The following is a 27,460-nucleotide window of genomic DNA, read 5'->3' as shown; positions in this document are numbered from 1 at the left end:
AGGTCCTCCTGAATCCAGGGCCAGTGCTTTATCTACTGCGCCACCTAGCTGTCCCTAGAAATAATTTTCCAAAAAAAAAAATCATTTTCATGGGCCTGCATTTCTTAAATAATCTGGATTTTAGCTGTATCACTGCTAACCATGTCTAAAAAATTCTTAAGTTTGAGATTATGTAGAGATGACTTAGTAGAAATGCAAGTTGGGATTATGGTACAGAATGCAGGAAAGAACATTGGTGCATGAGACAAGGGATTTAGATTGTTTCTAACTATTTTTGAGGGCACCAAGGTAATGATGGTGCCATATATTGAAATAGGGTGCAGTGAATCATAAGCTCATAGGATACTGGATCACAGATTTAGAACTAGAAGGAGTTTTGAAAGCCATTTAATTCAGTCCCATCATTCTACAGATGAGGAAACTGAGGCAAAGAGAGGTTAAGAAATCTACCCAATTATGTCACAAACTTGTAAACATTGTAACGATTGGAATGACGCCACCTGCTGGAGACTTCCTGTAGAAGAGTTCCACCCATGAAGCAAAGGTTTTTGAGGGCAAGACCAGGAGTCTTTTCTTTGGCGTCAGGAAGTGACGTGGGCGAGTGGGAGGAGGAAGGAAGAGACTGGCGCTCAGTCTCACTCTCTTTCCTTTGGACGCTGGTGGAGAGCGGAGCTAGAAATGTGCTCTCCCTTTAATAGATAGGAATCTAGGCCTTTCTCTCTCTCTTTACCAAATTCTTATTCTCCTTAATAAATGCTTAAAAGCCTAACTCTTGCTAAAGCTTATGTTAACGGCTAAAATTCTAGCTAAACTGTCTAAAATATCTAATGAGTGGTCGCCAATAAATTATAAGCTTTAGCAAGAGTTAGACTTTTAAGCATTTATTAAGGAGAATAAGAATTTGGTAAAGAGAGAGAGAAAGGCCTAGATTTCTATCTATTAAAGGGAGAGCACATTCTTAGCTCCCTTCTCCACCAGAGTCCAGAGGAAAGAGCCCGAGACTGAGCGCCAGTCTCTTCCTTCCTCCTCCCACTAGTCCGCGTCACTTCCTGACTCCTGAAGAAAAGACTCCTGGTCTTGCCCTCAAAGACCTTCCCTTCATGGGCAGAACTCTTCTACAGTAAGTATCCAGCAGGTGGCGTTATTCCAATCGTTACAGTCCCCCCTGTTGTTCCTCAAGAAACAAAATGTTTCCTTGACGGAACAGTAAAAAGAATATAATAACTATTGCTAACTAATAATATGTGAACAACAATATAGAAAAGGAAGAGAGGAAAGTTTTGTCCAGAGGGGTGATTTTTTGTCCTCATGAACCGACGCTTTGACATTGGTCTTGCAAAGGGAGGGCCTCTGCAGAGAATACATATTACAGATGGTGTATATTATAACAGAAAGAGAAAAAAAACAACAAAAACAACAAATCAAAACTGTTCATTTAAAGTCTCTGAAAGTCTTTTCTCAGATGTCCTCTAGGTGTAGTCATGGAATGGAAGTCTTTTCAGGGGTTGATGTGTGGATGCTGGTAATCAGCCAGGAAAATTTCCTACAAAATTGAGCTTAACACAACTTTAAAATAGCTTTGTCAATAATCAAATCAAACAATGAAAGTTCTCAAAAACATGTTTAAGGGAATTCAGAATCTTAGTTGTTACACATGAAACATATAATAAAACAAAAATTGAACCATTCTTTAAAATTATAATATTACTATAGTCCCCCCTTATGGAGGGTAATTGAGAAGACAATTGCTGCAATATTAATTAATAAAAATAATTTTTATCTTTGTTTTATCACTTTTTGCATCATCTGCCTAATTATCTTCATGCCATTATGAGAAATTAAAAAATCTAATATAATTGGTAACAGGTGTCAAGGCCAAATTCAACACTGTATTTATCATGACACCTGAGATAATTATGGGGGTTACCATAAAAGAACAGAGAAATGATGGGATATGAACATTCCCACACTTGAGCAATATATACTGTCCATGCAGTATGCCAGGCTTAAAATAGGTGGATGGAATACATGTCCATGCCACCAAACATATTGGAGGAAACTGAGTCAGACTTAATCAGATGCATGGGATTGAAATGGTCCATGGCATCAGGCATATAGGAGGGAGCATAGAAGCCAGGTGTAGAAGTGAGATGGGTGGGATGAATACTTCCAGCCATCTGTACAATATTGTGGGGAAAAAGAGAATAAAATATTAAACCAAGAGAATCCAACCTCAACATTTGTCAAAAGCCGTTCCCTTGGCCATACCTTGACTTCATGCATGTCTCCCCTCATGTGACAGTTCAGTGTCTGCTCTTGCATGTATTCCTCTTGTGATTGGATGGCATCTTGGCCAACTGGCATCTGATAACTCAGAATAAAGGCAATTAATGTCTTAAATGATAAGTTCCCATAATCCAAGTCTCATATGGATTTAAAAATTGAGGATAATAAATGATTGCAAAAAATGTGAATACATCTTGACTCAGAACACAATATATAATTATGCAACAATTTCAAATAATACCCCTTTTTACTTAGTATACAATTACTTTTGTGAAAAATCTGAACATATTTAAATACAAGTTAAAGCACAACAGAATCTCAAAGAACTTTTTTTTTTTGAAAATAGAAAACTTTTACAAATGTTCCCCTCTTTTTTTTTTTTTTTGGAATATGCTTATCAAAAATAATACTTCTAGAATCAATTTATACTTGCCATGGCAACCAATTTGCCAGGGAAATGCTTTAAAGAGTTTGATCAAATAATCAGTTGAGAAAAAATAACAAAAACAAACAACTCAGAATATGGGAGCACAATACTCCTAGAATTAACATTGTATTATGAAATCAAAACCATGTTTCAAAATTAGATAGATGAATGAATAGAAGAAAATACACGTGGAATAATAAGACAATGAAATTCAAACTAGGGAAATCTAAATGAATATGAACTTAATATTAATAAGAGTATTATAAAATATAAACCTGATCACATGACTATAAAAAGCTTTTACAAATATTCTCCTTGTTTTAAAAACTAAGTATAAGACACAATCTCAAAAGCATGAAAATCTCTATGAAAATAAACCCATACCATTAATTTCAAAATGTATATATAATAGCATAGAAATCCTATGTAACCTCTGAACTGACATTAATACTCTGAATGAATTCAGAACACTTTTGATTCCGATATCTAAAATCCCCAATACTCATATCAATACCTTGCTGCTTACTTCTACATTTCTGTAAAATATATACCCTTCCATGGCAAAAGAAGCAGAGTCTTGAACTATGTTGATGGTTGTCATTCTTATTCAGCTTAAGTTTTTCTTCTTTAAGCCTTCTATATTGTCTGTCAGTCTTTTCACCATACAAATGCTTTATAAGATTATTAATTAAAGACAAAAGCAGGTTAGCAAAATTAAGAACAAAACGAGCATATCTGGAATTTAAAGAGTTTTCTAAGATTGTCTCAAAAGCACAGCCAGGCCGGGGAAGGGCTGAGCCTGAAGCTGCAAATGCAGGTAGAAAAAGTTGAGCATGCGCATCAGATCTCTGGACTTCCCAGGCAGGGGAAGCTATGGGCTTGGCCATAGGAGGAGTAGAGGGTGGGGTCTGGGGAGGAGGGGAGGGACCAGAGCAATTTGAATCCGACTTGATTTTGAACTCAGGCCTGGATTCCTCTTCCCCCACTTTGCCTCCAGGTGCTAGGGGATTAAAAGCTTCTAGAGGGTGGGTCATTGCCTCCAGGCATGCAAAATTAGAGCAACAATTAGTGTTAGAACTGGGAAAAGCAGCAGGAATCTCTTCAGGTTTCTCTGAAAAAGCATGGTTGGGAGAGGGAGAGATATTTCCTTGTGTGAGTAAGTTGCTGGCTCTTTTAACAAAAATAAAAAGAAAAATAGAAAATCCACAAAAACAAAGCATTAACATGATCTTATCTCCCATTTGTCTGGTTAAACAGACTAAAATCAAAAATAGGGTAATTAGGGAGTTTAAAAGGTCCATTCGAAAAAAAATTAAAGGGAAAACACCTGGCAATTCAGCAGTACTTAAGATTTAAAGGGTTAGGGTAGGGAAAATTTCTTACCCAACCGGAAGATCAGAAGTGAGGTTCAGCTTTCCTCTTCGTGGTCAGCCATCTGTTAACGGCTAAAATTCTAGCTAAACTGTCTAAAATATCTAATGAGTGGTCGCCAATAAATTATAAGCTTTAGCAAGAGTTAGACTTTTAAGCATTTATTAAGGAGAATAAGAATTTGGTAAAGAGAGAGAGAAAGGCCTAGATTTCTATCTATTAAAGGGAGAGCACATTCTTAGCTCCCTTCTCCACCAGAGTCCAGAGGAAAGAGCCCGAGACTGAGCGCCAGTCTCTTCCTTCCTCCTCCCACTAGTCCGCGTCACTTCCTGACTCCTGAAGAAAAGACTCCTGGTCTTGCCCTCAAAGACCTTCCCTTCATGGGCAGAACTCTTCTACAGTAAGTATCCAGCAGGTGGCGTTATTCCAATCGTTACACTTATAATTTATTGGCGACCACTCATAAGATATTTTAGACAGTTTAGCTGGAATTTTAGCCCTTAACAACATCCAATGTGGAATTTAAACTCAGGTCGGCCTGACTACAAGTCTAGTGCCAATCCACTGTGATACACTTTCAGTCAAGTTTAACATTCAGTTATCTTAGTGGGTCTGTTGTGTGTCTCTGTGTGTTTTAATTTAAAATTGGGTTCAAGAGCCTGATGGTAGAATAAAGAGTGATAGTCATTTTTGTATAAATTAACATTTAAGTCTCTATATGACTAAATCTTTTGGAAAGGGATATTAATGATCAACAATCTGTTGCTCAGTATAGTGAATAACATAATAAATGGACTTTAGACAGTTCAGAGTCAATTCCATCCCTACCTCTGATTAACACCTGGGGGATCATAAGCAAGTCAATGATCCTCTGAGACCCTTGGTTTCTTTTTCTGTAATAAAGCAAAGGGTCATTGTGAGGAAAGTACTTTTCTTTTTTTTTAGTTTTTTTTTTTAGTGAGGCAATTGGGGTTAAGTGACTTGCCCAGGGTCACACAGCTAGTAAGTGTTAAGTGTCTGAGGCTGGATTTGAACTCAGGTACTTCTGACTCCAGGGCCAGTGCTCTATCCACTGCGCCACCTAGTTGCCCCTAGTACTTTTCAATTAAGATCCATATAAATGAGTTATTTTTATTAGCATAGAACCATCAGTCTCTCCAGAGGATCATCAAAGGTTCTATCACAGCAACACCTTTGTCAGTGCATCGCTAATTCTACTACTTTATCGATGAAGACTGTTTTCTAACCACAAGTAGGAAGGCAAATACTCTTCTATCAAATCCTCACTGTTTATTGTTAAAGTTTGTTTCTTTTCAAGTTCTTCGTCTTTCATTCTCATTAATAAAATGATTAATAGGGGGCAGCTAGATGGCACAGTGGATAAAGCATTGGCCCTGGACTCAGGAGGACCTGAGTTCAAATCCGGATTCAGACACTTGACACTAGCTATGTGACCCTGGGCAAGTCATTTAACTCTCATTGTCCATGCAAATAAAATAAAATAAAATAATTAATAAACACTCATCCATCAAGTGCCTACTATGTGCTAGGCACTATGATAAGCAATGACCTAAACTCATAATAAAACACATTCTTAAATAATTCTTGCAAATGTTCTTACCTGAAATTGTATATCCTGGTTGATATCAGGCACATGAAATTGTTTCAGGAATCTCTCATCTTCACTCCAAAATATGCGAATATCAGGGATATTATAAAGGATCATGGCTAGCCTCTCCAATCCCAGACCGAAGGCCCATCCAATATTGTTTCGAGCACCAGCTTCAACAGAATTAAAAAAAAAAATTAAGGATGATAATCAAGGAGCTTAGAGATCCACATAATATTTCCCTAACATTCATTATAATCAATTGACAAGTATTTATAGTACTTACTATGTTCCAGGTAAAGTACTAAGGATACCAAGAAAAAGCAACAAGTCCCTGCTCTAAAGGAGGTTACACTCTAATGGGTGAGACAAAATACCTACTACACATACAAAATAATATAAATCAAGTGGATGGAAGGTAAGCTCAGAGGGGATGCCACTAGTAGCTGGGGGTGAGGGGACGAAGACTGTGAAAGCCTCCTAGATGAGATGGAACTTGAGTTAAATCTGAACAGAGGTGAAAAAGGAGAGCATTATCATTATCAAATATCTTAGTGAGTACCTACTATGTATGTGCAACATTCTGGGATCACAAGTAAGAATAAAACAATATGAGGAAAGAGATGGAGCCAAGATGGCAGAGGAGCAGGGAGACATATAATGAGCTCCCCACCAAAACTCCTTTAAGGAGATCTAAAAAACGTACCAGACCAAATTCTGATGGGGAAATTCAAGAAAAGTCACAATGAATCATTTTTTCCAGGCCAGGTCAGTATGGGGAGATAGTAAGATCTGTGGACACTGGAGATGGGGTCTAGCCAGGTGCTCTGTTTGGAGCACTCTAGTAGAGGGAGAGACTATGTACCAAGGCAAGAGTAGAGGCCAAATACTTGAAGAGGATAACACAGATTCACACGGGGGCACCTTGACCTCATGCAGGCTGAGGGGAGAGGTGCCAACAGGCAGCTTTGTTGCCTATTATTCAGTTTGGGGTCACAGATTCTGAATAGAGTGTAAAGGAGACCTGTGCCCAAGTAAAATTTTACAGTACAGAACAGGCAGTCACTGTGTGGCCTGGATCCCATGAGCAGATCAGTGTCTTGGCTCTGAAGCCTACAGATAAATAACCAGAATGGGAATTAGGCCAAAGGGAAGACTGCAGTTCTGTCCTCTGAACCAGCAGAGTTTCTAGCTGGATAATGGGGGTTAAAGAAAAAATACTGCAAACAGCCATAAAGAAAGAATTCAAGCACCAAAAAATCATAGTTAGGACTATTCACAATTTAGCAGCTACCACTATCAAGAAGTGGAGAGCTTAAAATATGATATTTCAAAAAGATATATATATAATATTTATATTTATATAAAATAAAATTTATATATTCATGTATATACATAGATACACAAATTTATAGACAAGAATAATATATCCAGAAAAATTGAGCATAGTAAACAGGGTGAAAAATGGACCTTTAATGAAATAGAGAACTTCCAAGTATTCCTGATGAAGAATTCAGAGCTGTGTAAAAACGCTGATGTTTAAACAGAATGGCTGAACATGAACACAGAAAGGAATATATATATATTTTTTAATTAATAAAGTGTTTTATTTTTTTTCCGTTACATGTAAAGATAGTTCTCAACCTTTGTTTATACAAGCTTTATAATTTTAGATTTTTCTCCCTCCCTCCCCTCCCTCCCTCCTCCCCTAGACAGCAGGTAATCTGATATAGGTTATATATATATATATATATATATATATATATATATATATATATACACACACACACACACACATAATAACATTAATCCTATTTCTGCATTAGTCATGTTATAAGAGAAAAAGAATCAGAGCAATGATGGAAAACCTCAAAATAGAAAAAAACAACAGCATCAGAAACAAAAGAAATAGTATGGTTCATTTAGCATCTATACTCAGCAGTTCTTTTTTTTTTTCCCCTGGATTTGGAGATCCTCTTCCATCACGAGTTCCCTGGAACTCTTCTGTGCCATTGCATTGGTGAGAAGAATATAGTCCTTCACAGTAGATAGACACTCAATGTTGATGTTACTGTGTACAATGTTCTTCTAGTTCTGCTCATCTCACTCATCATCAGCCCATGCAAGACCCTCCAGGTTTCTCTGAACTCCTCCTGTTCATCGTTTCTTATAGCACAATAGTATTCCATTGCATTCATATACCACAACTTGTCCAGCCATTACCCAATTGATGGGCACCCCCTCAACTTCCAATTCTTTGCCACCATGTAAAGAGCAGCTATAAATATTTTTGTACATGTGGGTCCCTTTCCCCCTTCCATGATCTCTTTGGGACAAAGACCCAAAAGTGGTATTGCTGGGTCAAAGGGTATGCACAGCTTTATCACCCTTTGGGCATAATTCCAAATTGCTCTCCAGAATGGTTGGATCAGTTCACAGCTCCACCAACAATGGATTAGTGTTCCAATTTTCCCACAGCTTCTCCAACATTTATTATTTTCCTTTTTTGTCATTTTAGCCAATCTGATAGGTGTCAGGTGGTACCTCAGAGTTGTTTTTATTTGCATCTCTCTAATCATTAGAGATTTAGAGCATTTTTTCATATGGGAATAGACAGCTTTGGTTTCTTCATCAGAAAACGGCCTGTTCATATCCTTTGACCATTTCTCAATTGGGGAATGACTTGGGTTCTTATAAATTTGATTTAGTTCCCTATATATTTTAGAGATGAGGCCTTTATCAGAAGTACTGGCCTCAAAAATTGTTTCCCAGCTTTCTGCCTCCCTTCTAATTTTGGATGCATTGCTTCTGTTTGTACAAAAATTTTTTAATTTAATGTAATCAAAATCATCCACTTTGCATTTTATAATATACTCCCTTGTTTGGTCAAAAACTGTTTTCCTTTCCAAATATCTGGAAGGTAGACTATTCCTCAGAAAGGAATATATTAAAGAAAATGGGTGGGTAGCTATGTGAGTGTATAATAGGGAAGACAAAGAATGTATATAAGTACAAGAAGCAGGGGGCGTTTATGGAGAGCAAATGGTAAGTACAGAGCACTAGAGAAGTGAGAGCAAATTGAGATAAACTATCCTATACTCCCCAAGAAATCGGTTGAGGAGAAAAGCAGGAAGGTTTGACAGTAATTGTCAGAGGTGATGCATGTAGATCTTTTCTTTAAGAAGTTCCTGGCAGTGGAGACAACTACTGTACATCATTGTAGCAGACAGTGCTTCTAGACTTGGGTTTCTCTCTCAATCACTACGTCTTTTAACTTTTCAATACTGAAAAGGAAGATTCTATATGTTTTACCTTCAGGCAAAACAAAGACACTGTGCATAGTCAAAACCATGCATAGATACTGACAGGTTAACAACATCAAATCTTCAGGCAAGTACAACAAAAGTACTTACGTTCCAAGAAAAATCATTATACAAAATCACTCTTTGCAATGCTCAACAACAAGGAGGACTCAAGGTAAGAGTTTCCGTAAGCCTTGGTTTCCTCATCTGTAAAGTGGAGATCTCTCTGGAACTCCAGAGGAATGCCAAGAATATCGAATGAGATGGCTTATGTAAAGTACCTTTAAAATCTTATATAAATTATATTATTATTTCTTTTTTTTTTTGTGAGGCAATTGGGGTTAAGTGACTTGCCCAGGGTCACACAGCTAGTAAGTATTTAAGTGTCTAAGGTCGGATTTGAACTCAGGTACTCCTGACTCCAAGGCCGGTGTTCTATCCCCTGCGCCACCTAGCTGCCCCTTATTATTTCAATGACAGAAGTAATATTGTTTTTTTTTTCCTTCCTTTAAAAGAAAAGCTGTGGGGCGGCTAGGTGGCACAGTGGATAAAGCACCAGCCTTGGATTCAGAAGGACCTGAGTTCAAATCCTGCCTCAGACACTTGACTTACTAGCTGTGTGACCCTGGGCAAGTCACTTAACCCCCATTGCCCAGCAAAAGAAAAAAAAAGAAAAAAAAAAAAGAAAATCTGTGGTAAACCCCTACAGGACTCAAAGTTTTCTTATACTGGGGCAGGTAGGTGGGGCAATGAATAGTGTTAATGTGTTAAGCCTACAGATGGGTAGACCTGAGCTCAAATCTGACCTCAGACACTTACTTGCTGTGTGACCTTGGGCAAGTCACTTCAGTGCTGTCTGTCTCAGTTTCTTCAATAAAATGGGTATGTCAATAGCACCAATCTCTCAAGGTTATAGTGAACATCAAATAAGGTAACAATTATAAAGCACTTAGCACACTGCGTGGTACATAATAAGCACTGTATAAATGTTAGCCATCATCATCATCATTAATATTCAATCTTTAGAAAGTTACATACAAGTAAAAACTGATTCACACTGAGTCAGACCTAGTTTTTTTCTCTTTTCTCTCTTCTCTCCCTTCTTCCTTTTCTCTCTCCTTTTTCCTCTCTCTCTCTCTGCAATATCTTTATTTTTCTCTCTCAGAGACAGTTAGGTGATGCAGTGGATAGAGTACTTGCCCTGAAGGTTGGAGGACCTGAGTTCAAATGTGACCTCAGACATTTATTAGCTATGTGTCCCTGGTCAAGTCACTTAACCCCAATTGCCTTTAAAAAAAATCTAGGGACACCTCCAATTGTCCTGATCTTTATCTTGCCACTGGACTCAGAGAAGAGAGTGAGGTTGGTGACCTTTCACAGACCTCCCTCACTTAAATCCAATTCAGTACAAGTCATGACATCACCTCCTGATGTCATGGCCCTTTTTGAGAATGAAGGACAAACAACAACAATTTCCCACTCTTTCTTGTTTTTTTTTTTTCTTTCCTTCTTTGCTAATACTTTTCTAAGAATGGAAAACCAGGTTCATTGAATCTACCCTTTTAACTGGGAAGTTTCCCCATTTTGGCTGAATTAAAAAGAAGTCCTTAAAGAGGGTGACTTCTTCATGTTTCCTACCATTAGAACCATTACCTCCCTTGCTCCCTGTGAGGTAGATAGGGCAAATATGAGTATCTTCATTTTAGAGACAAAGAGAGTAAGGTGTAGAGAAGTGAAATAATTGCTTTGGCTACATAGCTATTAAATGGCAGTGAAGGGACTTCAGCCCATGTAGTTTTTGACTGCAAATCTAGACCTCATTCCACTATTCTGTGCTCCCTCTATAGAATGCAAAGAACCAACAGTTGGGATAGGGACTAGCCTAAAGTTCTTTCTTTTCTCTTTTGTTTTTCTTAAAAGAGCCAGCAGGACACAATGGATAGACAGCTGGCTTCAAAGCAAAGGAAGACCTGAATTTAAATTCTACCTCTAAGCCATACTATATTGATCCTGGGTAAATTACTTAATGTCAGTGTTCTAAGGTCGGTGGCATCAAATCCAAATAGAAATGGGGCCACTGAATCATGCATAATGATCTCTGCAGGTTGCATATTAACTTAGAAAATCATATATTAATATTATATATGTTCTACTGTATTTTGGGGAGGCTAGGTGGCACAATGGATTGGGCTCAGGAAAACGTATCTTCCTGAGTTCAAATCCAGCCTCAGAAACTTACTGGCTGTGTAACCCTGGGCAAGTCACTTAACTGTTTGCCTCAGTTCCTCATCTAAAACATGGGCTGTAGAAGGAAATGGAAAACCAATCCAGTATCTTTGCCAAGAAAACTCTAATTGGGGTTAGCTAAGAGTCAGATACAACCACAACCACAACCACAACCACAACCACAGTATTTTTATTTATTTTGTTAAATATTTTCCATTTACATTTTAATTTATTACAGTGGGACTTGTTTGACCCCTTTGCTGTAGGCAACTCTCTCTGATTAAGTTGCATAGAAGTTGTCAACCAGTAGTGATAGAGGGGCTTTCCTCATCTGGGAGTTCCCTATACCAATGCAACCATAGATCCAGCCTCTACCTTTACATAGTATTGTTCTTTGGATTCTGCTTCCCTCACTCTGCATCATTTCTCCAAGCCTTCCTATATTTTCTTAAATTCTTCATATTCTCCATTCCTTAAAACAGAATAATATTCTGTGAGACTCTTGCTATACTTTCTTTGAGATCTTCACTGATAAATTAGGGTTTTTCTAAGGCATATGCTTTTACCCTTTGGACTGGTTTCCTGTACTACCCTCACTCTCTTTATCTATTCCTTATTTGTGCCACTGTAGCTATGTTTCTTTTAAACTTTTACTAATTTATTCAACTTTTATTAATTAACAACTTTTAGTTTTCATCCTTGACTGTTTCCTTCCTTGTCCTACTTTTCTAGGTGTTTTTTATTATATTTTATTTTTCTCTGATTCCTCACTACAGCCACAGATTTTTCATACGTGCTTAGTGAACGGGCTTTTAGTCAAATCTTAGTGATGTTACCAATGTACTTAGTGAATACAGTCATTTTTGCTTCAATAAGAGTAAGTTGGTCATTGCTGCTGAGGTACCCACTGGCATCTCCAACACATGGATTGTTTTCTTTCCAAAGTTCATTTGTGCATCAGTTGTTTGGAACTAAGAATTCTCATTTTCCCACACCAATAATGTTATGAATGGCTAGATTTTCAGGTCAGGCCACAAAAGCCTATTTAGCCCACAATGCAGTTGAAATATTATATATTTGCCATGAAAAATGGTAGAAACTAATATTACAGAACTACTAGCAATGGAATTAATCAAAACACATGAATGATAACATTATAAAATCTAGTTCTTTTTCCATATTATCAGAGCATCTCAAAGCTGGAAGGGACTTCAGAGGTGTTAGAGTCAAATATATGTCTGAACAGGAATTCTCAATCCCCTCAATGATCATCTGGTCTATACTTGAAGAATTCAAAATGACAAGAAACTCAGTTCCTTATGAAGTATGCCATTTCACTTTTGGATAGCTTGGAAAAAGGGACTGTCTTTTGTCTTTCTTTGCATTCCCTGTGCTTAGCATAGTACCTGGCACATTATTGTTATTGTTGTTGTGTCATTTCAGTCATGTCCAACTTTTCATTACCCCATCTGGGGTTTTCTCAGCAAGGATACTGGAGTGGTTTGTCATTTCCTTCTCCAGCTCATTTGAACAATGAGGAACTGAAGCAAACAGAGTTAAGTGACTTGCCCTGGGTCACACAGTTAATAAGTATCAGAGGCTGGATTTGAACTCATGAAGATGAGTCTCCTTGATTCCAAACCCAGTGCTCCATCCACTGTGTCACTTAGCTGCCTGGCACATGCTAAATATGTTTATTGACATACTGACTTGAGTTATTAGGAATTTTTTCATTCTATTGAACTGAAATCTGCCTCTCGGCAACTTCCATTTGTTGATTCTAGTTCTGTCTCCTGGGACCAAGTAGAATAAATCTAATCCCCTTTCCACACATTTTGTTTATTTTTGTCTGGACTCTCAGTACAGAAATTCCCTCTACTGGTGAAGACCATCCACAGTTTAGCATCTTGTAAAGTTCATTATAGTGAGAGATAAAGTAATTTGCCCATGGTCATCCCCTAGTATGTGTCTCCTCAGAGGCAGGATGGGAACCCAGGTCTGTCTGACTAAGGCTTGGCCCTCTGTCCAATAAACCACCAGGCCTCTTCTGTATAACATCCTTTCATATACTTGTAGGAAGATATTATCCCTCCCAGCAAGTCTTCTCTTCTACAAGCTAAATATGCTAAAGTAGTTTTTTATTTATCTTGAAAGTTGGCACTTGAAGAAATTCAGGTTTAATTAGAATACAGAAGGAGATTTCTAAAGACTTTTGTAGCCATCCTGAAGGAGACTTTGGGGTATTTTCCAAGGCTTTAAAGATGCTTGACAAAGCTTCTTCTCAGGCTACAAACGTGCTCTGATCTCCCCTACCTTTCACACACACACACACACACACACACACACACACACACACACACACACACACACACACACACACACACACCCTAGCTGCTACAGGAAACATGAGAAAGAGACAGAGACAAGGAAAAGGATTGTTGTCAAGTACTACTTTAAAAGAACTTAGTCATCAATCAATAAATATTTATTGAGCACCTACTATGTGCTAAACATTGTGCTAAGCACTGGGGATGCAAAAAGAGGCAAAAGACTGTCCCTGCCCTCAAGGAGCTCTCTAAATTTGAACAACTGTATACTGTTATATCATTGTTGGATAGTAAGCCTTTCTTTTAAATTTAGACTAAGGACTAAGGACTTGGTCCTAAGGACCAAGCACCATGTCTTCATCCTACCCATGGTGCAATGCTTTGTATGTAGTAGCTGCTCAATAAACATTTGATTGCATTTCTGAAAGGGAAATGAATAAGAGGAGCTAAAGTAACATTAGCCACTGCTACCAACTTCTTAAATGTGATCTTTAGAGAATACCCTAATATATCATTTTATTTTTTATTCCTCAGGTTTGGTGATAGGATATTATAGTAATATGGGCCTTAGCCAGGCAGATGATAAATATTTACTGCTGAGGTTTTTTCTTTAATTTTGTGGTGTACTGATTCCTTTAAAGATTTTTTCAAAAGTTTAACTGGTAGGGGAAGGTAGGTGGCGCAGTGGATAAAGCACCGGCCCTGGATTCAGGAGGACCTGAGTTCAAATCCGGCCTCAGACACTTGACACTTACTAGCTGTGTGACCCTGGGCAAGTCACTTAACCCCCATTGCCCCCCCCCCAAGTTGGCTTCCACATATACCAGTTAAATTTTTTTTTGGGGGGGGGGGAGGGCGGGGCAGTGAGGGTTAAGTGACTTGCCCAGGGTCATACAGCTAGTAAGTATCAAGTGTCTGAGGCTGGATTTGAACTCAGGTCCTCCTGAATCCAGGGCCGGTGCTTTATCCACTGCGCCACCTAGCTGCCCCTGGAAGCCAACTTATTAAGGTGTTTGCTAATATTATTTTGCTATCCCTATATTTATGATATTTCCTTTAAGTTCCATAATCACTCATATTCTCAGAATATATTTTGAAGATGTTTCCACTTAGTGGACCTATACTAAGCAAAGAGTTTACTAGTTTCATTAGTTTTTACAAAGATCAAAATGAGATCTGTTAGAAATCTCTCATTATGGTTCTGCCCCAATAGATCTTGAAGCAATTGTTTTCAAATGCCTTCTTGTGATTCCTATTTAAAAAGATGCTAATCTATTAACACATACCATTAGTTAATTAGTATTTATCAAGTGCCTGCTTGTATCCCACATATACTTAAAAGACACTTTAGGAGCTTATAGTCTAATTGGGAAGATATAGACTCAAAAATGTGATTAATAATGAGACAACAAATGATAAGCACCAAATTAATGGTCCTGACAATCATTCCTGTAGGAATTGAGCCCCCTCTGGGGAAAAGGAAAAAGAAGGAAGGTACTAAGTAATGAGAGAAGGCTTCATGGAAGAGTTGAGATTTGATGTCCCATTATTACATGGCTATGTTCTGGCCAGTCACCTCCCTATATTCTAGAGATTTTGCTCCTTTCATCTCTGGAAATCCAATCTGAGGCCCTGACAGTCTGAATGATGTGTGTCTGACCCGACCTACTGGTTCAGGTAGGTTCCAGCCAAGCCATGCTTTACTCTCTATTTCCTGTCCATTTTTGTGCCTGTCCTCTCCACTTCCCCTCCATCTCTTCCTCTTTCCTTCCATCCTTCCGTTCTGGTATCATGATTCAATCAGTCTGTCACTGCTCTCCGAAGAGAGAGCATAATCCTACTCACAATCTCTGCTTTTTTGGGAGGGCTGGGGGAACCAATGGGCCCTTTTCTGGTGACTACTGCCCTTTGTGTGAAGTCTCCCATAGAATCAGAGGATCACAGGTTCCAAACTGAGAGGGATCTTAGAAGCACTTGAAGACAAGCCCCTCATTTTTGGAGGAGAGAACCAAAGCCCAGAGGGTTTGCTCAAGGCCCCGTAGTAATTATCCGAGATGGGATTACACCCTAAGGGTTCCTGGCTCCAAGTCCAGACTGTATCCCTCTATCAGAATGTAATGTCCTTGAGGGCAGGGGCTGTCTTTATTTCTCTATCCCCAGCATGTATCCCAGTGATCAGTGCCTCCTAAATGTTTTTTCATTCATTAATTTCCTTGAGCTGGGCTTTGAAGGGTGTTTCTAGACTAGTTTGTCATGGAGGAGGAAGAATATGTAAAGTAAGGAGCATGTGATGAGCAAAGGTGTGAGAGTGAGAATCACCAAGGACAGCATGGCGGGGAATGGATAGAGCAACAATGGCTGCAGCACAGGGTTCATGTCAGGGAATAGTGGGAGATGAGCCCAAGATAAGTTCTCTGGATTTTGATTTATAAGTAGTGAGGAGCCACTGAAGGCCTTGGGAAAACAGGGGCAATGTGCGAAAGTGATGCTTCGGGGGCAGCTAGGTGGCGCAGTGGATAGAGCACTGGCCCTGGATTCAGGAGGACCTGAGTTCAAATCTGACCTCAGGCACTTAATGCTTACTAGCTGTGTGACCCTGGGCAAGTCACTTAACACCAACTGCCTCACTAAAAAAAAAAAAAGTGATGCTTCAGTGGGAATGGAAAGAAAGGCACGTTATGGCACTTAGCAGTTGGTTATATATAAGGGGAAAGGGTGAGAATGGTTCAAAGACTGTTCTAAAGTTTTTAGATCACTGGGGAGCTTACGGTCCATGGTGCCTGACTATAACTATTGAAACACATTTCTAAAACTAAAACTTTCTCCCTCAAAATGGCTCTTCTCCTGTTGTCCTGTTGTCAATAATATAAAAAATGTGAATGGATGTTGGTAGCAAGCCTTCAGTGAAAAGATCTTGCTGATCATCAGAAATTTTCTGGGGGGTGCCAGAGAAAAAGTTAGGGCTGGAGATATAGATTGGAAGAAATCTTCATAGAGAAGATAGTTGGAACCACAATAGTAGATAACTCTGAGGGACAGTCTAAAGAGATAAGCAGAGGAACTCAAGACTGAACTTTGGGGAATGTCCACAGTCACAGAGTGCGAGGAAGAGCCAGAAGAGAAGATAGAGGAGTATTAAAAATTAACTGGGCTCTGGGACTCTAATTTTTGTTTTACAGATGGGAAATTTTGTTGATCACAAATGTGTTTAGAGTCATTAAACTGAAAGGAAACATATAGGTGCTATTTTAAGAGTAAATCTATATGCTATTATTTTTATCAGAGAAGAGATAGTAGACAAAACAATTAGAGGAATAAGAGTATAATACTATTAGCCCCAAAACAAATTATCAGAAAGTTCTGGGAAGAACAGTGATTTCTCCTTCTTAACACTGCCAGTGCCAGATTTGTGGGTAACTCCAGAAACAAGGACCATCAGTAGGATCCAGACCTGATAAGGTGGGACATAGGACTAGTGAAAGGTATGGATTATGGGTAAAAGGCCATGTTGTCTAATAAAGGAGATGAGCTTTAACTATAGCAAGGAGCGGTCCTAGGAGATGAGAATACAGATGGTACTGTCGGCACTGGCACTCCTTTAGGGAGTAGAAACAACTGACCACATTATACAAGGGTTTGGCTTCTGACATCCCCCAATCATGATAGCCCCTAATCTGGTGCCCTTGGCTCCAGGTGCCACAGTCGACTACTTGCACAATTAGCACAATGCCCCTACATTTTAGGGTCAAGGAAAACAGGAATCATTGAGTTCTCCCAGCTGCCATCTCCTCCATTTACCTTCCCCAGGGGACCAGAGAGCTCGGGGGCTGGTGGCTTAGCTAGAAGAACATGAGCTGGACTTTCTGGAGGACGTGTTGTCCTTTGAATGACCTATGTCTTGCCACTGGACTCTGATGACTCTGGAAGAGAGAGTAAGGCTCACTTACAAGTCAAGACATCACCCTCCTGATGTCATCGATCCTCTTTGGAGATGAGGATAAAGGAAGATCAACAACAACAACATTACAGCCAGCCCATATCGTAGGAGAGTTCTTCCCCACCCTAGCCTTACTGAACTCCCTCAGTGCTGGCCTCTCCTACATAGATTCATAGTGTCCCAGGATTTTGGATGGGCAATAAAATCATCGTTTCAAAGGTAGAAGGGACTTTCAAGGCTATGCAGTACAATACTGTAACGATTGGAATAACGCCACCTGCTGAAGACTTACTGTAGAAAAGCTCCACCATGAGGTGAAGGTCTTTGAGGGCAAGACCAGGAGTCTTTTCTTTGGCATCAGGAAGTGACGTTTGCTTGTGAGAGGAAGAAGGGGGAGCCTGGAGCTCTGACTCGGGCTCTTCCCTGTGGACTCTGGCAGAGAGCAGAGCTAGGAATGCGCTCTCCCTTTAATAGATAGATGAATGTAGGCCTTTCTCTCTCTCTTTACCAAATTCTTATTCTCTTTAATAAATGCTTAAAAGCCTAACTCTTGCTAAAGCTTATAATTTATTGGCGACCACTCATTAGGTATTTTAGACAGACTAGCTAGAATTTTAGCCTTAACAATACCCTAATTTTATAGGTGAAGACGTCCGCCTCCCCCAGGGAGGTAGATAGATCTCCCCCCATTGGGATTTTGTGTCTCAAATGCCAAGTTCTTTGCCCTAAGGTTCCTACTCCCTTGCTCCAAATGTCAGAATTGCCGGTTTCTTGCTAGTTTCGGTTCTGTAGAGAGGTATAGAGTTATAATGAGTTCTGAGAACGAAGCAAAGATTTAAAGTCTATAGACCAAAGAGGAGCTAAAGGGATAGAGGCCCCAGTCTGAAAGGGGACACAGGTGAAAAGTATGCAAATGCAGGCTAAGAGCCAAGTCCCAGAGGGACAAACCAAGTAAAATAAGAATCCTGAATCCAGGCTACACCTGATGCATTATTATCTTGGGTCTAAGAAAAAAAGAAAGGAAGGAGACCAGAAATAAGGTCTCATGATGCAGAGGAGTCAGGAGAGTCCATCCACATAATAATGTAAATGTAACTACAAGATGACAGTTCTGGTGCTAGAAAGAACCATACAGGCCACTAAGTTCAATCCCCTCATTTTACAGTGACTTGTGCAGTCACACAAGTAGCAAGTATTAGTGGTAGAATTTGGACCCAGGTCTTCTGACTCCTGAGTCAGTGCTCTTTCTACTCCTGGGATGGCGGGGGGGAGGGCTCTAGATGATCTATCTCAGTTTTATCTACTCTCCCTAGTGTGAATAGATCAGGAGTAGCAGGTGTTTGGTATTCCCCAGAGCTAGACAAGAGTCTGCAAGTGCAAGTGACCACACCATAAGGCCATGTCCTTGGGGAATCCCAATAGCAATAACAAGCATACTGTATGGCTCCCACCTGCCATCTCCTCCCTCTAATTCTCAAATTAAAATGCTGAGTTATATTCATAGGCCAAAACCTGTCTTCCCTAATTCTGAGACAGAAATGCTAATGTTTTCTATTGACTAGCAATGTAAGGGTCCCCTAGGAGAGTGTCTGGACTTATGGACGCTTCTAATGTAGCAGACATTTTCCCAATATCTGGCAGGCAATGAGATATTCCTGTGCCTATCATTGACTGGGACCATTCTGCCAGCAAGTAATGGCATTTTTAAAGATATAAATGTACATATACAAGTATACACAGAATATATAAGAAATAACCAAATATAAAAGAAATAGTAGTTAGGAAGAGAGAATACCAGAAGCTGATGAGTGTGGAGGGGGTTCCCCGGGGGGAGGGGGGGGGCAAGGAAGGTTTCCTATAAAAGATAGTGTTTTTGTTACATCTTGAAGGATGAAAGGTATTCTACGAGACAAAGATGAGGAGGGAATACATTTGAGGCTCAAAAGCATAGAGAAAGGGCAGCTAGGTGGCGCAGTGGATAAAGCACCGGCCCTGGATTCAGGAGGACCCGAGTTCAAATCCGGACTCAGATGCTTGACACTTACTAGCTGTGTGACCCTGGGCAAGTCACTAACCCCAATTGCCTCACCAAAAAAAAAAAAAAAAAAGCATAGAGAAAGGTGATAGAGTAGATGGGAAGGATGGAGGAAGGAAGGAAGGAAGAGGCAAAAGGGAGAAAGAGAGAGAAAGAAAGAAAGAGAGAAAGAGAAAGGAAGGAAGGAAGGAAAAAAGAAACAAGGAAAGAAAGGAGGGAGGGAGGAATAGAGAAAAGGAAGGATGAATGCATGAATTATGATGGTATCAATAAAGAAAAATGAATAAACAAAGGAAACACACCACTACCACCAATACCGCCTCCCCAACATTTTACTAACCACAAACCAACATTCAGAAAGAATATACAAACCAGCAGTCAGCAAGGTTATACACTGACAGGTGCAGCCTGTCAAAAGGGCCCTGGGTGCCCTAGGGGACGAAATAACAACAGACACAAAACAATTGTCAGTAAGGATAGCATCAGACTGATAGAAGCATCTTCTTGACACTCAATTGGATTCACCAAAAAATGGGCCTTAGTGAATTTAGCCAATACCAGTTTTGTGTATCCACCACTAAGGTTCCATAAGCATTTTTAAATCACTAAGGCCTAGTTAGGCCCGCAGGGCTCAAGAATGATTAATGCCTAAAACAGCCAGTCATGTGGGCAGAGTAAGGAACAAAAAGTAGACAGCTCATGTAGCGCAGAAAAACCCATGGACTATCAAAAGACCCAAAGGAAGGTCTGCATCACCTTGGGCCGATCTTCTTTGCACTCTCTGTGGTATGAAATTGAGAATAATCACACAGGATGAGAATTTGTGGTCAGGTTGTGATGTATGTCATTTGAGGATATGCCCATTTCAAAGAGATCACAGTTCCATTCAAGCAGTAGGAGCACATGCCTGCGGTCTGTTAGCTTGAGAACTACAACTATATTCAGATGGTGTTACAAGTTTTACTTTGCCTGTTTTTCCATTAGTAAGTTTAAAATAATTTCTCACTTCTATTTTTTCCCCATCACATCTAAGAGATCTATTCTGGCAGTTAAGGAATAAATTTCATTTTTACAGGGAGTATGAGTTAAAATTTTGAACTTGGAATTTCCTCTTACTACAAATAATTATATCTAGGTAACTGACTTTTACAGATGGAGAAGGAATACATCTTAAGGCTGTGTTGTCTCTGATTTGTATAATTCAACATTAAATTCAAAGAAAGCCTCAAAACAAATAAAACATTTTCCAAAGCTACTCATTCCAAGCTTCTGTCTTGGCCTACTGCTGTTTAATTTGGAATAAGGTGAAAATAACCCTATGGTGAAACTGTATAAATCATCACTGATTACATATGGAAAGGCATTGTTGAAGGGTGGCCAAAGAGGAGCAATCAATCTTAATCAAGAATTTATTAAGTACCAACTACAACCTAGCCACTATGATAGGCACAAGAAATACGAAGACAAAAGACAAATCAGTCCCAGCAGGCAAGGCTCTTATATTTTAGAGGGAGAAACAATATGTGTACATATACATATATAGCAATATACAAAATATATTTTAAAAATACCTGGTAATTTGGGGGCATGTGAGGAAAAGGATGGGGGTGGGAGAAAAGGCAGAGTACCACTTACAAAACCATGGATTAGACTTGGGAGCACTCAGTAGCATGGTGCTAATAGAGAGGGAAGAAAGCTCAGGGGGCAGAAGTTTAAGGTCTCATTTTTAGAGGGTTTTGGGGGGAAACAGACCAACTCCCAGCTGTGCCACTTTGGGGTTAGTTCATTAACATATCTAAATCATCTTAAAATTATTGGTAAAACTTCAAAGTCATCATGTTTTTTAAAAATTTATTTTATTTTGAATTCATGCAAAGTCATTATCTCAAAGTTGTAAGTATCTTTTTGACACTCTGCTGGTCTGGAGGTGTGGAGGTCTGGACTTTGTCTGGAATTTACATATCACAGCCCAGAAACTTTGACAACAAGCACCCTACATTGGTTTCCCTGACTCGGCATATATTAAGCGGATGTGAATTTCAGTTAATATATGATATGACTTGTAAATTATGTTCCTTTGATCTTTGGGATGGTTTGTGTGTGACTTCCAGATTTCCCTTTGCAATCATATTTTCTGTTATACTGGCTATGGAGGTCAGAGATGGGGTGCGTTGGGGTGGGGTTGGCCAGGGGATGGAACAAGATACAATTATAACACAGAAGGTTTGGATGGGCTTCAGAGAGAGTAAAGATGCAGAATGTATAATCATGCTGGAAAGGTAGGTTGGAGCCAGGTGTATGCTATGGATGCTTTGTAAAAAGGAGCTCTATTCTTAAAGTATTATTATGTACCAATGGCAAAAACTGGGTCAGAAGGCTCACTTTGAAAAATGTCTTACGATAGCACTTATAGTCTATTTATTTAGCATGCTATCAATATAACAACACCACAATCCCCCAACCTAGTGTTAAAATGGGATTGCTTTTGACAGGCAGTCAGGTTGATTTGGACCAAGAGCCATGAAGACCTGAGCTCAAATCTGGCCTCAGACATTTCCAAGCTCTGTGACCCTGGGTAAATCATTTAACCGCGTAGTGCCTTAGTTTCCTCATCTGTAAATAGAAGGTAATAACAGCGTCTACCTCACGAGGTTGTTGTGAGGAGATAATGAGATAACATTTGTAGTGTTTTGCCAAAAAAAAGTGATATATAAATGCTAGTTGTTATGATTAGGGTTATTATAGAGATTGTTCTTCTTTGTGAGAGCCAAAAGGTGTTACCAAAAATATTTGATCCAAACATCTTCTGAATGGCCCAGTTAATTCTGAATGGGCATTGCCTCAGACAAACAGAGACCTGGGAAAGACCTCATTTTAAAAAGGCCAAGTTCTCCCACTGCATCCTAGGCTATTGCCAGTCATCTTGACCTATATGTTGCCACTGTACCCCAATGACTATGGAGGAGAGAGTGAGTCTGATGACTGTGCAGCTCTGCCTTGCTTAAATCCAATGAACTTGTAAGACAAGACATCACCCTTGCGATGCTTCTGGAATGAAGGACGAACAACAAGATACCAGTTAACTCTACCCATATGCTGAGGCAGTTAGGTGGTACAGTGAATAGAATACTGGATCTCGACTAAGGAAGATCTGAATTTAAATCTAGCCTCTGATAATTACTGGCTAGGTGACCCTGGGTATGTCACTTAACCCATATTTGTATCAGGTTTCTCATCTGTAAAATGAGTAGGTTGGACTAGATCAGCTCTAAGGATGTCATCCAGTTCTTAGCTTATTTTTTTCCCCACATAAATATTTTATTATTTTCCAGTTACATTTAGAGATAATTTTCAACATTTGTTTTTATAAGATTTCTAGTTTCAAATTGTTCTCCATCCTTCCCCTCCTTCCCCCCTCCCCAAGACAGCAAGTAATCTGATATAGGTTATATATGTACAATCACATTAAGCATATTTCTGCATTAGTCATGTAATGAGAGAAGAATCAGAGCAAAAAGGAAAAAACCTCCAAAAAGAAAAACAACTACAACAAAAACAATAGAAAAAGTATGGTTCGATCTATATCCACATTCAACAGTTCTTTTTTTTTTCTGGATTTGGAGAGCATTTTCCATCATGCATCCTTTGGAACTATCTTGGAGCATTGTATTGCTGAGAAGAATCAGATCTATCACAGTTGATCAACACACAATGTTGTTGATACTGTGTACAATGTTCTCCTGGTTCTGCTCATCTCATTCATCATCAGTTCATGCAAGTTCTTCCAGGTTTCTCTGAAATCCGCCTGCTCATTGTTTCTTACATCTTAGCTTATTATATTATAAACCTTGTAATGATGTTGAACCACCATTTGCCAAGGTTATGACCTTCACATTATCCTTGATTCCTCACTCTCCCTGAGAGACCCCACATATCCAATCAGTTGTCCATTCTTGCCTTTTCTACTTCCACACCTCTCATATCCAACCACTTATCTCTACTCATAGCCAGGGAGTCTAATTAGGTAGCTAATGGAAAAAGTGAAAAGGTCTTCAACTAGGGTGGTGGTGTGTATGTGAATAGAAAAGGTAAGGAAGGAGAGGGAGAGGGAGAGAGAGAATAAGAATGAATAAGCAGGGGGGCAGCTAGGTGGCACAGTGGATAAAGCACCGGCCCTGGATTCAGGAGTACATGAGTTCAAATCCGGCCTCAGACACTTGACACTTACTAGCTGTGTGACCCTGGGCAAGTGACTTAACCCCCATTGCCCCGAAAAAAAAAAAAAAAGAATGAATAAGCAAAATTTGACAACTGATTCAGAGATGAAAATGAAAGGTTGAAAACCTAGGTGACAGGATGCCTTCAATATTAATAGGAAAAAAATTAAAAGATCAGTAGGTTTTAGAGGAAAGAAAATATGTTCCACTTTGGACATGTTGTGTTTGAGACACCTGTGGGATATCCAGCTTGAATTGTAGCTACTGAATTGCAATTATTGGAAAGTAGCTGATAATGGGGGACTGGAGCTCAAGAGAGAGGACAGGGCTGGACATAGTAATATGGAAATCATCTCTGTAAAGATGATTTCATTTTCATAGATGAGTTTAGATAGATAGCATCATTTACAGAGCAACTCAGAACACATCATCATTCTTTTACAACCAGTAATAAATTAGAGCAGAATAAACCTTGAAAGTCTGGTATTTAGCAGAGTACCCTGCACGTCGGCAACACCTATAAACACACTCATGTTTCATCTCCTCTTAAAAAAATTCCTCGCTTGATTCTCCCAACCCTATTAGCTATCATAACATTCTCTCCTCCTTTTTTCAGCTAAACCTTTTGGGAAAACTGTCTACTCTAGGCCCCTCCACTTCCTTTCCTATCACCCTCTTCTCCACACTCTGTCATCTGGCCTCCAATCTCATTATTCAATTGAAATTGCTCTCTCTAAAGTTGCCAATGGTCTCTTAACCATCAGATCTGGAGGCATTTCCTCAGTCCTCTTCTTTCTTGACTTCTTTGCAGTATCTGACACCGTGGATTATCCTATCCTTTTGGATACATTCTCTTCTCTAGGTTTTCACATCACCAGCCTCTCTTGGTTCTCCTATCAATATGGCCACTCTTGTTCAGTCCTATTTCCTCGTTATGCCCACCAATGGGAGGTGGGATGAGGAGGTCTTCCAGGTCCTTTGTCTTGGCCAGTCTCTCTTTTCCTTCTACACTTTTTTTTTAACTTGATGACTTCACCAGTTCCTATGGATTTGATTATCATTTGTTTACAGATAATATAATCTGTATTCAGATGATAATTGATAAAATAGATTAATAACTGGTTGTTGAATGATAATCACTCATGTAGCCACCACTCAAGTTCTAATTCACATCACTTCTCAAACAGACTATTGCAACAACTTTCTAATTAAGTCTCCCTTTTCCAAAATCTCTCTCCATTCCAATTCATCTTCCACTCAGTTGCCAAAGTAATTTTCCTAAATTCTAGGTGTGACTATGTCGCTTTCCCTTGCCTCTCTACTCAACCAACTCCAGTGGCTTCCTTTAACCTCTTAGGAATTTTCAGAAGGCTTAGCTTCATAAAGAGACATCATTTTATCCATGGAAAGGACACTAAAAAAGATGCATTATCATCTGTTTTGTTGTTCAATCCAAAGGACTACTGGGCCTTCCCATATGACTTGTACCTGAAATCTCCTATATATTCTCTCCATCTATCAGAGAGATTGCTCTTTGAGAGCAGGAATTGGCTTGTCTTTTGTATCCCTGGCACTTAGAGGAGAGCTTTGTCATAGTAAGAGATTAATAAATGCTTTTCCACTCATTCATTTATTCACTGATTCATTCGTTCACTCATTTAAAGACCAAATATGAAGTGCTGCATTTGGCATTTGAAGCCTTTCTTACCCTTCCAAGTGTTACACTTTACTCCTCACCACTCACCCTGAAGTACCTGAAGTACAAATGCTTACTTGAGGTTCTGCATCTTTGCACAGACTATCCCTCCCCTCCCCCCCAAGCCGCTTAGTTTCTCTGGCTTCTTTCAATTATCTATCCCCCTTCTGCAAGAGGCCTTTCCCAGTTGCTTCCCAGTCCACCTCTCCCCAGTGGCTAGTGAACATCCCTCTAAGATTATCTTCCATCTATTCTGTATATATCTTGTATTACTCTAATTATTTATATGTTGTCTTCCCCATTAGAATGTGAGCTCCTTGAGAGTCGGGGGCTTTTTATTTACATTTGTATCCCCTGGATTTAGCACAAAAGCTGGCACTTAACATATTTTTTAAAAATCATAAATGTATTTTATTCTCTTGTTACATGTAGATAGTTTTCAACATTTGTTTTTATAAGATTTCTAGTTTGAAAATTTTCTCCTTCCCTCCCTTCCCTCTCCACTCTTCAAGACAGCAAGCAATCTGATATAGGTTACATATGTACAATCATTTAATAGCTTCTTAATAAGTGCTTTATTGATTGACTAATTTGATTTATTTATTTGGATCTTCCATTAACTTTATTCCATTACGTGCAAACTATGTAAGGGTCTCCAAGCCTCAGTTTGCCCATGTGTAAAATTTGGTAGTTGGATGATCTGATCTTGCAGAGAGTATTTTTTTCAGCTCTAAAATTATTATCAAGATAAACTATTCAGAAAGTTCAGGGTACAAAAAACCCTGGAAAAAGTGATATCTGATATCTTACTACCCAGCATCCTTCAGTTTCTAGGCCCTCAAACCTGGCTTATGGGCATGTTATAGAAATATACATTATATTGAATTTTTATTGGTGTCAGATATGTAAATGAAATCGTGTAGATAAAACCTATATGGTACCTTTGAAAGAGCATTGACCAAGCTGAGATTAGGGAAGCTTGAATTATACTCCCTGATTTCTCATTGGCTAACTTTGTGAACATGGTTAAGTCAATAAACCTATTTTGGGCCTCACTTCTTCCGTCTCTAAGATGAGGAGGTTGGAAGACATAATTTCTAAAGTACCTTTTAGCTCCAAAATTCAACAAGTCTATTAACAGCACTAGAACTAATCTAGTTGTATTTATGCCTATGTTGTTGTTGCTTTTGCTGCTCAGTTATGTCAATTCCTCATGACCACAGCACACCAATACTGTCCATGGGGTTTTCCTGGCAAAGATACTGGAGTGGTTTGTCATTTCCTTCTGCAGAGGATTAAGGTAAATAGAGATTAAGTGACTTGACCAGGGTCCCAAAGTTAGTAAATTAGTCTGAGGCCAGATTTGAACTCAGATCTTCCTGACTCTAGGCCCAGCACTCTATCTGTTGAGCCACCTAGCTGCTTCTAGTATTTATGCCTACATTGTACTATTTCAGGAGCAGAGAAAAGTCCTCTGCCCCACACTGCTCCACCCTCTAAGCACCTTAAAATGTCTTCAATTTCTTTATTAGGTAGCAAAAACGGTCCTTTTAATTATTACAGATAGTATTTTAAGATGCAAATTAATCCAGGAAAAGGTTAGCTATTTTGACTAAAACTTATTCACACTAAAGTATACATGATTATCAGATACTTTTCTGCTATGTGATCCCGAGTATGTCAGTTAACCTCCATCCATCTCAGTTTCCTCATCTGTAAAATGGACATAATAACAGGACCTAGTGTCCAGGGTTGTTGTGAAGTACTTAGCACAGTACCTGGCACACAATGGTGGCTATATGGATGATTATTCCTTTCTCCCTTTTCTGGGAGTGGGCTTTGGTTGGTCAGGAGGGAGGGAGAAGCCTGAAAAAGGGGAGCCAGGGTAATAAATTTTAAAATTCTTCTACTTCATAATTTTGCCAAAAGCCATTATTGCATGTATTAGTAACAGGAGCAAGTGGTGTAGGGGGGAAGTTTTGGGCTTGAAGTCCAAGGACTTAGGTTTGAATTCCAGTTGTGTCCCT

At 39.2% G+C, this 27,460-nt stretch overlaps 1 protein-coding gene across 2 annotated transcripts in view; it reads right to left on the bottom strand.

The window, feature by feature from the left end:
- FARS2 (phenylalanyl-tRNA synthetase 2, mitochondrial) overlaps positions 1–27,460 on the bottom strand; it is a 666,913-nt gene that overhangs the window by 278,769 nt on the left and 360,684 nt on the right. For both annotated transcript variants that reach the window (XM_043975416.1, XM_043975417.1), the window contains exon 5: positions 5,706–5,866. In XM_043975416.1, the coding sequence (XP_043831351.1) occupies positions 5,706–5,866 (161 nt within the window). The remainder of the gene's footprint in view (positions 1–5,705; positions 5,867–27,460) is intronic.

This window comes from Dromiciops gliroides, chromosome 1, assembly GCF_019393635.1.
Source record: "Dromiciops gliroides isolate mDroGli1 chromosome 1, mDroGli1.pri, whole genome shotgun sequence".
In the NCBI taxonomy this organism is placed as follows: domain Eukaryota; kingdom Metazoa; phylum Chordata; class Mammalia; order Microbiotheria; family Microbiotheriidae; genus Dromiciops; species Dromiciops gliroides.
The sequence above is the reverse complement of the archived record's forward strand: the minus strand, read 5'-3'. Positions and strand labels throughout refer to the sequence as shown.